The sequence below is a fragment of the Spinacia oleracea genome, chromosome 4 (assembly GCF_020520425.1).
Source record: "Spinacia oleracea cultivar Varoflay chromosome 4, BTI_SOV_V1, whole genome shotgun sequence".
Lineage (NCBI taxonomy): Eukaryota > Viridiplantae > Streptophyta > Magnoliopsida > Caryophyllales > Amaranthaceae > Spinacia > Spinacia oleracea.
In genome coordinates this window covers 7,693,565-7,705,782 of record NC_079490.1, presented here as the reverse complement: position 1 = coordinate 7,705,782, position 12,218 = coordinate 7,693,565, and the positions used below count along the sequence as shown (strand labels likewise).

Genomic DNA, 12,218 nt, shown 5'->3' with positions numbered 1-12,218 from the left:
TAGAATATATTTTTTTTTTTTTTTGTTACCTACTTTGTAAGTAATCATCTTTTCAAAGATATTTATGTTATCTTTTTCTATGCATTCCTATTTTGCAGGGAACTTAAGGAATTTTCTGTTTTGTAGAATATTTTTTTATTTTATTTTGTTACCTACTTTGTAAGTAACTTGGGGAATATTTTTGTTTTGTAATTTTATTTATTAATTTGTTATCTACTGCCATCAGTATTTTATGGGTTGTTTAAGTAATTTGAACATATTGTATTCATCTTTTTTACGGTATTATTTTTATAGCCATCCGTATTTTATGGGATGTTTTTTGTAATCTGAACAGATTATATTCATTTTTTTTTATGGTTTGGCTGTTTACTTAATCTAAATATATTGGCTGATGTGGTTTCCTATATTTTTGGAAGCTAAAATTTGAATACTTATTATTTGAATACTTATTCACGTATTTATCTCAACAATATCCGATTGCTATTTTTTTTTTCTCCTAAAATTTAGGTACCCCAACTACACATTATTTTTAGATTTCTTTTTATTATTTTTGTTCTATTTTTTAGGGAATTTAATTTTTGTTATGCTATATGAAATTTCATTCGTTATTTTTTGTAAACAATCATTCGTAAACTGAATTTTACTTATTTTTTTAACAATTTTATATTCGATTTTATAGTTATTTATTATTTAATAAAAAAGAATTTAAAAAGGAAAATACTAAAGGTGCACCAGAAAATGACACGTGTCATTGATGGTGTCTCTTTTAGTATATATGAGTTATTCCTGGTGTCTCTTTTTAGTATATAGTAATAGATTTTTATTTTTTAATAAATCTGAAATACAGTGGTCAATATTCATCCTATAAAAATAGGGAAATATGATTTGCGAACGTGATCTAGTGACAGACAAACTTCTATAAGCAGCCCTTGTTTAAATTGCATAGCATATCTGTATTTGCAAATTTCGCACATGCTCAATCTGCTTTCATTTTCGATTATATACACTTTAAGGCTTTAAGCTAAACATTATTACATTGCGGAATAATTAGTTCATAATGTATGTTAATTATTGACATGGGGTTTGACCTATTAAAATTTGTCAGATACTCCCCATATTTTCACATATGGGGCTTTTGTTTTTTTTTGTTTTTTTTTTTTTTTTTGTGCGAATGAGCCACAGGGGCAATATAAATTACAAATGGGGGCAGGGGATTCGAACCTGAGACCTATCGTACACAGGCCCTCAGTCTTAACCACTGGGCCAAGACATATGGGGCTTTTGTTTGAAATAATAATAATACATTCGGAGGTTTTCAAGTCTAGGCCTGATCAGGTTAAATGGCCAACAACTTATTTTATTTTTGGACTATTGAGGAAAATAAGATTAATAACAGGTAAACAATAAATAAATAAAGCGAATACCCCTCTTATTTATTTTTATGTATAAAACGTAGTATTTTATTTTATTTTTGACGTTTCGTATGTAGTATTTGTAACATGAATATTTTAAAGCAAAAGAACAAAATTAAACTGGTATTAAATATTCCAATATAAGTGTAAAATTGGTACTAGGTACTGTTGGAAATCCTAGTGAGAAAACAAAAGAAAATGAGTGGGAAAATGTGGGAATATGAAAAGTCCCACATGGGAAAAACACAAACCATATTCAATGTTTATATTTGGGGGTTTGAGGGAAACATTTGTTTAAGAAAGCATGTGAGTGGCATGGGTGGTCACAACACACACACGCGCGCGCGCCGGGCCGGGCTCGGGCGAGGGCCGTGGGCCGTGGGCCTTGGGCCTTGGTACTTGGTACTTGGTACTTGGTACTTGGCGGTTCGCGGGCGTGGGGTGGGTTTTAATCAACCCACTAACTTTGAAAACTGCTCCATTAATCACGTCATTACTCCCCACTAGCCGTTTTATGACTGTTGCAGTTCCCCATTACTCCCGTAACTTCTCCACTAGCCGTTTTATGACTGTTGCAGTTCCCCATTACTCCCGTAACTTCTCCACTAGCCGTTTTTTGCTGTTACAGCTTCCCAAAAGCCTCACTATAAATTCATCGTTCATTTCCACAAAAATATACAGAAACTTACAATCGATCTCTCTCTCAAATTCCTCTTTTTCTGGGCAAATATTCTGGTCTCCAATCGGGGATTGTGAGTGCACATAATTCTCGGTGTCGTGTAAACCCTGGAGGGCAACCGCAAGCGTTCTACTGCATCGGAGGTAGCGCGGAATTGTCTTTTAGAGCAGTGGTCCGGCCACGGCACGACAATTGTTTCAGTTCGTATTACGCAATATCCAGTTAAGTCGTTCCAATTACTTATTTAGCTAACAATCTAAAAGACAATTATTCTGTTATGGCTATGAATATGTCGAAATTTCTCATTCCTGATATGTCGAAATTGGAACCTCTTGATGGGAAAAACTATAAACGTTGGGCTGTTAGGATGAGATTTTATTTGGAGCAAATTGATGTTGCGTATGTTATTTCTGATGTTGTGAAACCTGTTAATGATGATGAATTGCATGATTTTGAGGTTAAGTTTGCTAAGGATGATAGAACCTGTAAGGGAATGCTATTGCATCATATGTCGAATGTTTTGCTTGACATTTACATGGGCTATAATCATGCTAGGGATATTTGGGATGGTTTAGAGAAAAAGTATGGAACTGATGATGCCGGTACGAAACGTTATTGTGTTAGTAAATGGTTAGGTTTTCAAGTTGAAGATGATAAACCTATTATTGATCAGATTCATGCATATGAGAATATCTGTATTGCTATGGCTGCCGAGGGTTTGAGTATATGTGATATAACTCTTGCTATTGTTTTAATTGAGAAACTGCCACCCTCATGGAAAGACTTTAGAAACCAGTTAATGCATAAGAAGAAAGACCTTACCCTAGAGGAACTCGTAGGTCACCTAAAAATTGAGGAGGAGAACCGTATTAAGGATAAGGGTCTATTTGTATTTTCTGGGTCTGCTAAAGCTAATCTGGTTGAACCTAGGGGCAATTTCTATTCTGATAAGTTTAAGGGGAAGGGCAGTCAGTTCAAGCCTCAAGGGAAAATTCAGAAGTATAAGTTTAAGGGTAACTGTTTTGAATGTGGGAAGGCTGGTCACAAGTCCAGGGATTGCAGGGTCAAGAAGAAGCCAGATCAGAATCAAGCTCACCTTGTTGAAGCAGTTGCTGATCCTAACAATTTTATTGCTGTTGTTTCAAAAGCTAATCTGGCAGGTGATGTTGCTGAGTGGATAGTTGATACAGGAGCAACCAGGCACATTTGCACCAACAAAGAAATGTTCACTTCCTACGAGAAGACTGATGGTGAAAATGTATTCATGGGTAACTCTGCTTCTGCAACTGTTCAAGGCAAAGGGAAGATCGTTCTCACTCTCACTTCTGGAAAAACACTCACTTTAACTAATGTTTTGCATGTCCCAGAAATGCGTAGGAATTTAATTTCCGGTAGTTTACTTATGAAAGCTGGTTTGAAGTTGTCCTTTGATTCTGATAGGCTAGTTATTACTCACAATGGGGAATTTGTGGGAAAGGGTTTTTGTAATGGGGGGTTGTTTACTCTTGATGTTTCCATTGAAATTATGAATAAGAAATCTAGTACTCCTTCTGCTTATATTGCTGAGTCTATTGATTTATGGCATGCTAGATTGGGTCATGTTAATATTGCTTCAATTAAAAGACTCAAACAAATGAACATGATTCCAAGCTTTTCTAAAACTGATTTTGCAAAATGTGAAGTATGTGTTGAAGCAAAATTTACAAAGAAACCCTTTAAATCAATAGATAGACAGACAGAAGTACTAGAACTTGTTCATAGTGACTTGGGGGATTTTAAAAACTATGAAAGCAGGGGCGGTAAAAGATACTACATTACTTTTGTTGATGACTGCTCTAGATTCACCATGGTTTATCTTCTCAGGTCTAAGGATGAGGCTGAGGAGATGTTCCTCAAGTACAAGGCTGAAGTTGAAAACCAGCTAGACAGGAAAATCAAGAGACTTAGGAGTGATAGGGGGGGTGAGTATGACCCTAACACTCTTAAGGCGTTTTGTGAACAGAATGGTATAGTTCACGAAACAACAGCTCCTTACACACCCGAACAAAACGGGATTGCTGAAAGGAAAAATAGAACTTTAAAAAATATGATGAATTCAATGCTTATTAGTTCTGGGCTTCCTGATAATATGTGGGGGGAAGCTATTCTTTCTGCTTGTCATGTTTTGAACAGGGTGCCTCACAAGAAGCTGGACAAGACCCCATATGAGCTATGGAAGGGTCGAGCACCAAGCCTGAAATACTTGAAAGTGTGGGGGTGCTTAGCAAAGGTTGCCTTACCTAGTTTCAAAAGAGACAAGATTGGTCCCAAAACGGTTGATTCTATCTTTATTGGTTATGCTTATCAAAGTTCTGCTTATCGTTTTTTAGTTAAAGGTGCTAACAACTCTTATGCAAGTGGTAACATTATTGAAGCAAGAGATGCTGAGTTTTTTGAAAACACTTTTCCTTTAAAGATCTCTTGCATTAGTAATGATGTACCATCCTCTAGCACCTCTAATGCTTTACCCATTGCTCCTTGTTCCACTACTAATAATGAGTCTGATTTAGAACCAAGGAGAAGCAAAAGGGCAAGAAAGGAAACAAGTTATGGTGATGATTTTGTTACTGCTTTCCTAACTGAACCTTTCTTGATTACTGATGATTTTGTGTATGTATTTATCCTAGAAGACGACCCTAGAACCTATGAAGAGGCAATGAGGTCGGTTGATGCAGTTTTCTGGAAAGAGGCCATTGATAGCGAACTTCAGTCAATCCTAAGTAATAATACTTGGGAATTGGTTGATCTGCCTAGAGGTTGTAAACCCATCACCTGTAAGTGGATTTTTAGGAAAAAGTTGAAATCATGTGGGTCCATTGATAAATATAAGGCCAGGATTGTGGTAAGGGGTTTTACTCAAAAACATGGCATTGATTATTTTGATACATACTCTCCTGTAACTAAGATTGCAACCATTAGAACCTTAATTTCTCTTGCATGCATTCATGATCTTGTTGTGCATCAAATGGATGTGAAAACTGCATTTTTAAATGGTGATTTAGATGAAGAGATTTATATGGTTCAACCTGAAGGTTTTGTTGTTCCAGGTCAAGAAAACAAAGTTTGTAAACTGGTCAAGTCATTGTATGGGCTTAAGCAAGCGCCTAAGCAATGGCATGACAAGTTTGACAAGACCATGACTAGTAATGGCTATCATGTAAATGAAGGTGATTCTTGCGTTTATTATAAACATGATTCTTCTGGTTGTGTGATTATTTGTCTTTATGTGGATGACATGCTAATTTTTGGTACTGATTTGGATCGAGTGAATGAAACAAAAGAATTCTTGAGTTCAAAATTTGAAATGAAAGATATGGGTGAGGCAGATGTGATTTTGGGAGTGAAAATTATTAGAACTCCAAATGGCATTTGTCTCAGCCAAGCTCACTATGTTGAAAAGCTTCTTAAAAAGTTTGATTCATTTTATGTCGATCCAATCAAGACCCCTTATGATATAAGCATTCATTTAAAGAAAAACAAAGGTGATCATGTTTGTCAATCTGAGTATGCTAAAATTATTGGTAGTGTTATGTTTCTCATGAACTATACTAGACCTGACATTGCCTATTCTGTAAGTAGATTGAGCAGGTACACCCATAACCCAAGCAATGAGCATTGGGGTGCGTTAAGGCGATTGCTTAGGTACCTAAGGGGTACCATGGATTGGGGATTGCACTACTCCAAATTTCCAGGAGCATTGGAGGGTTATTGTGATGCCAACTGGGTATCTGGAAATGATGAAGTCAACTCCACTAGTGGTTATGTCTTCACCCTAGGGGGTGGAGCTGTCTCTTGGAAATCCTGTAAGCAATCTTGTACTGCTATGTCTACTATGGAATCTGAGTTTATTGCTCTTGAATTGGCAGGTCATGAGGCAGAATGGTTGAGGAACGTGCTTGCAGATATTCCACTGTGGGGGAAGCCAGCTCCTTCAGTTGCACTTCATTGTGATTCGCAATCTGCTATTGCCGTGGCAAACAACCAAGCCTACAATGGAAAGAAAAGACACATTCGTTTGAGGCACAAGGCTGTCAAAGAATTGCTGTCAAGTGGAGTGATATCACTGGACTATGTCAAGTCCGAAAAGAACATCGCGGATCCGTTAACGAAAGGCCTATGTAAGAAACTAGTTTTGGAAACGTCGGAGGGGATGGGCATGAGGCCCATTGGATGAATTGTAAGGTAATGAACTCCTACTCACCATGAGTTCAAAGGGGAACATTATGTAATAATTCAGAAGCACAAATTTTATTTTCTGTCCATCCCTTAGATGTTTATGATGTGCTTGCTATTATTGAACGAGGTTGAGCATACGGCTCTTAATGAACCCATATCCATATTTTTGGTGGTGTGATGTAGCTCACACTTGATGGGATTCACCTACTTAGGTGTGGAAGTGAGGCCGCTTCCTATGAGAATTGCATGGGCTATTCTCTAGAGCACCTATGAGCATCCAGGTTATGGACGTATGGCCAGTACAATGCGTCACTTTTATTGGCGGAGATTCAGAATATCATACATGTTCAATTGTGTGCTTTGAGTAATGAGTTTCTAACCCCCTATTAAGTTCAATACGAAAGTCACTTGGTAGGAAAGAGATTCTAGCTTGAATGTCACTAAGTGTCAATTCAAGTCGCAAGACATTGACACCTATTCAATTGTTTGTTTTGCCCAGAAATTCAATTCTTTTACTTCTTTCTTTTTCTTCTCATCTTCGGACCTGTGGGGGATTGTTGGAAATCCTAGTGAGAAAACAAAAGAAAATGAGTGGGAAAATGTGGGAATATGAAAAGTCCCACATGGGAAAAACACAAACCATATTCAATGTTTATATTTGGGGGTTTGAGGGAAACATTTGTTTAAGAAAGCATGTGAGTGGCATGGGTGGTCACAACACACACACGCGCGCGCGCGCCGGGCCGGGCTCGGGCGAGGGCCGTGGGCCGTGGGCCTTGGGGTGGGTTTTGTGGGCCGGGTTATCCATTAATCACGTCATTACTCCCCACTAGCCGTTTTATGACTGTTGCAGTTCCCCATTACTCCCGTAACTTCTCCACTAGCCGTTTTTTGCTGTTACAGCTTCCCAAAAGCCTCACTATAAATTCATCGTTCATTTCCACAAAAATATACAGAAACTTACAATCGATCTCTCTCTCAAATTCCTCTCTTTCTGGGCAAATATTCTGGTCTCCAATCGGGGATTATGAGTGCACATAATTCTCGGTGTCGTGTAAACCCTGGAGGGAAACCGCAAGCGTTCTACTGCATCGGAGGTAGCGCGGAATTGTCTTTTAGAGCAGTGGTCCGGCCACGGCACGACAATTGTTTCAGTTCGTATTACGCAATATCCAGTTAAGTCGTTCCAATTACTTATTTAGCTAACAGGTACAAGCTAGAATGTCATAACCACAAAGGATTAACATTGATGAATAGAATAAGGGGGAATTTGGTTGGGGGTTTTCAGGAAAGGGGAAAGGAATGATGAGTTTTTATTACATTTGTTGTTGTTTGTTTGGTGGTTTTTGTCATTACCTTTACCCTTTTTTCTTTTTCACTTACCCAAAAATCCCTCTACAATGATACTCTATCCCCCCAGGTTTTCCATTTCCTTTCCCTTGACCACCATCTTTTCATAAATAAAAATAATAAATACTCCGTAATAAATAACAAATAATAAATATAAATATAAATACTCCATATAATATATAATAAATATAAATATAATATATAATAAATAAAATATAATAAATAATAATAACAATAATAATAGTAAATAATAATAGTAGTAATAATAATAATAATAACAATAATAATAAACATAATAAATAAAAATAATATTAGATTATCAACTCGCTCCAAAAATAGTACGAAGAATAAGATTATCAACTAAGCTCCAAAAAATACTATACTCCGTAATTAAAATTGTAAAACAGAACATTATAAAATACATTAATTATTTCCCTCAAAAAAAAAAACATTAATTATTTCCTAGGGACAGGAATAACTTGGAGAGGCTTAACCTTCTGTAACGTGATACCAAATTTTTCATCCATGTCCAAATCTTTTGGACTCATGCCATCTTCAAGCTTCCAATCAAATGAGTGAAGAAAATTACCCATCATTAAGTTCAACATTCTATAAGCCAAAGTTAATCCCGGACATATCCTTCTTCCAGCACCAAAGGGTAGGAGCTCAAAATCCCGTCCCTTATAATCAATATCACACTCTAAAAACCTCTCAGGCGAAAATACTTCAGGATTCTTCCATACCTTTGGATCACGACCAATGGCCCAAAGATTGACTAGAACTTGTGCATTTTTGGGTACCACATAACCATATAACTCTACATCGACGTCTGCCTTTCGAGGTAAGAGAAATACGGTTGGAGGGTGCAAACGTAAAGTTTCCTTGATAATAGCTTGTAAGTAAGGTAGTTTTGCGATATCTGATTCTTGAATTGTTGCACAATCTTTGCCAATGGCTTGTTCAATTTCGTTTTGAACTTTGGTCATCATTTCTGGGTTTTTAACTAGTTCGGCCATTGCCCACTCTAATGTGCTAGCCGTAGTGTCTGTTCCGGCATCAAATATGTCCTGCAATAACATTTAGCAAATTGTTAACTTTTACTCATTCCGTCTCTTTTTGTTCTTTACATTTTTCTTTTTTGGTATTTCAAAATGTTCTTTACATTTTCTTTTATATTATCACATAAATGACCTAGGCCCTGTTCTGTTCGACTTATTTTGAATTATTTCAGACAAAATAAGTTCAGATAAGTTTAGATAATATAAGTTCAGCAAAAATAAGTATTTTCAGAGATTTTCACACACAAATAAGTTTATTTCAGTCAAATTAAGTTTTTTACAGACAAAATAAGTTCAGATAAGTTCAGTTAAGTTCAGATAATATAAGTTCAGTCAAAATAAGTCCAATAGAACAGAGCCTTAGTATTCTATCAAAAATTGTGTCCAATTATTATTTAAACCAATTAAATTCATTAGGTCATTTAATCTTTCACACTTTTTCATTGGGACATTAAATTTTTCTCATTTCCCAATATCAGAATTTTGATAAAAGTGAAAACATTATAAATAAACGTAATTTATCTTGTTTAAATAAAAAAAAAATTGAGGAATCTCGATGCAAATTAATTAATCGTTAAAACGCGTGAAAAATAACAAACGTAAAAAACAAAAAGAGACGGGGGAGTAGATATAGTTGATAAATGATCATCTTATTGCTAAAAGTTGGTGAATTACATGATTAGTTGGACCGTATATTTTGATGTCTAATATTGTTAATGACAATTCCTAAACCTTGATATAAAATTCCATACCAAATCTTTTGTTTATTATTAACCTAGCTACTTAGCTAGTATACAACTTACCCAAAAGTTCTAAGTGATGGCCACGCTACATAAAGTTATAAACCATCACCTTTATTTTGTTATACACGTCCAAAATAATTCTCATTAAAGTTTGAATTAAAAATACTTTATTCAATAAATGATGTGTTTATATTTGATTATGTTTATTATATATCACGAGTCGATCATAAGATGAAATTGCTATTCAACTCTGGTTACGTACTAGAATTAATTAAATTTGTGAAATGATCGAAAAATGTGAAGCACAATAATAATAATAATTAAGAAAGAATTAAATTACTCACCACAAGAAGATGATTAATTTCTCCCATACTCAACTCATTCTCATCATGGAGGTTGAGAAGTGTGTCGAGAATATCATTTGTTTGTTTTGCATTTGTTGATCGAATTTTCTGTCTTTCTTGAATAATGTTTTGGAATACAGCAATGAGCTGATCAAAGTAAGCAGCCAAACGACGTCGTATACCAAAAGGATCAACGTAGCCAAGAATAGGGAAATAATCAGCGTAATTTGGTTTGCCAATTTCCTCCATTATATTCCACATGAGTTGCTTAAACTCTTGGGAAGCACTTGACTCATGGCTAGCTAATTCTACCGAGAAAAACGTGTTTGATAGTAAATTCAACGATGTGGTAAATGCGGCCCGCCCGATGTCAACGGGTAGCCCATTCTTAGAGCAATCTTTTACGTACGTAAGAAGTTGTTCCACCTTGGCTTGTCTATGTGCTTGACTAGCGTCAAGTCGCTGATTGGAGAGCAACTGCACGGCGGATATCTTTCTAAGATTCCTCCACTTGGCTGACACTGGCAACCACGACATTGACAGTTTGTCGTGGTCCCCTGCCCTAACCGAATCAGGAATAGTTCGGTTAGCCAGTGCCTGGTCATTTTTAAGGAACATTTCTCTGGCCACGTCAGCAGAAGACACAACAATGGTCGTGATGCTTCCTAACTTAAGGCTCACCAAAGGTCCATGGATCTTAGAAAGATTTGCAAATGAACGATGAGGCTTATCTCCTAGGTCGAAAATATTGCCGAAAATCGGCATTCTTTTAGGCCCGGGTGGAAGTTCGCTAGACTTTGATCTAGTTTTGCTAACAAATGATCGAATTACATGAAAGCAAACAAATGAAATGGAAAGTAGTATTGCTAGTGTTGTGTCTTCCATGGTTGATAAAATGAAGAAAGAAATGGAAGGTGTTTATTTGTTGTAATTGTTACATGTTTGAACCTTCTATTTATACACCTTAATTGAGACTTTGAGTGAGTCTATATTGGGAAGTTGTTAGGAATATTAAAAAAAAATATTAGCAATTGTCATTCCCGCGTGATATAATTAATTAAATATGATCAATTAGTGGACCACTTAAGCTCAATAATATAGTAGTCATCACTAAACATTACTTTATTAATTGAATTAAATTTTGTTCAAGTGTTCTCATATCTTAATTAAGTAATTAGCTTTATGGTACAGTGTAGTTTGGCCGAAGAAAATAAATTGGTCATTTAGTCAACCATTCACCTTTAGGCCCCGTTCGGATTGGGGTAATGTATAGAAACGTTTGGTTGGAGAGGGGGAAGGAGAAAGGGGGAAGGAAAAGAGAATGAGAATGGGAATCAAGGAGAATCGAATGTAAACCTTTTGTTTAAGAATGATGTTTGGTTTTCACATTACTCCCAAGTAATTTAACTGAACTGAATAAATAATAAATAATTAATAATTAACAACATAAATAAATAATAAATGAAAATAATAATAATAATAAATAATAATAATAAATAAATTAATAATACATAATACATAATTATTTATTATTTATTATTTAAAACGGGGTATTTATTATTTATTATATATGTAGTATTATTTATTATTATATTACTTATTACTTCATCTGTTCTTTTTTAAATGACACAATTATTTAGACACGTTTGCCAATATATGATTTCAAACGTTATTATCTCCAATTATGGATAATAAAAAATTATAAAAAGTTGATATTTAAAAAATATTTATTGAGACGAATCTAATAAGACCACACACGACTATGTTTTTTCTTAAGTATAAACCACAAAATAAAGTCAAAGAAGCTTGTATGAATAGTGTCATAAACCCAATTGTGTCATGTAAATAAGAGCGGAGGAAGTATTATTTATTATTAAATATTATTATTTATGATCATTGTAACGTTGTACGGAGTACTACGTAGTTGTGTGGCTCCGTTATTTAAGAAGGGAGGCGGGGTCACAATTTGTAGTGATGCATTAATGGTCGGTTAATGTTAATGACACTCGTTGTCCATGTTAATTGTTAATTGGTCAAATATATGATGCCCAAAAACACTCGAATATGAACAGCTAGCTTTAGGTCAACTCATATTCGAGTGTTTTTGGGCATCATATATTTGACCAATTAACATGGGGTCAAGTCATATTCATAAGTCATAAGTCATAATTAATGCCATATTATTTGAGTTTAATTGAAGTATGTGGAAAAATATCTAAATCAAAACAAACATGGTATTGGCTTCCTATTGAAGGATATAATCGTAACAAACTAATAAGTCAATGGTCAATAACTCACACAATCATCTCCATTGCTTACTGATAAGGGTACAAATGAGCCGAGGCGAGCCGAGTACCACTCTATTTATGCACGGAGTACATGTTAATTTAAGTTAGGCAAGTTCGAGCCCGAGCTCA

General features: G+C 35.3%; 1 protein-coding gene across 1 annotated transcript; it reads right to left on the bottom strand.

Moving 5' to 3' along the window:
- Positions 1-7,958: 7,958 nt before the first annotated feature.
- On the bottom strand, positions 7,959-10,741 carry LOC110779509 (cytochrome P450 76AD1-like). The gene is made up of 2 exons (XM_021984015.2): positions 9,802-10,741; positions 7,959-8,723 (listed from the first exon to the last, which is right to left on the bottom strand). Exons 1-2 carry the CDS (start codon positions 10,684-10,686, stop codon positions 8,112-8,114), a joined length of 1,497 nt encoding a protein of 498 aa, XP_021839707.2. The 5' UTR covers positions 10,687-10,741; the 3' UTR covers positions 7,959-8,111.
- Between the last annotated feature and the right edge of the window lie 1,477 nt (positions 10,742-12,218).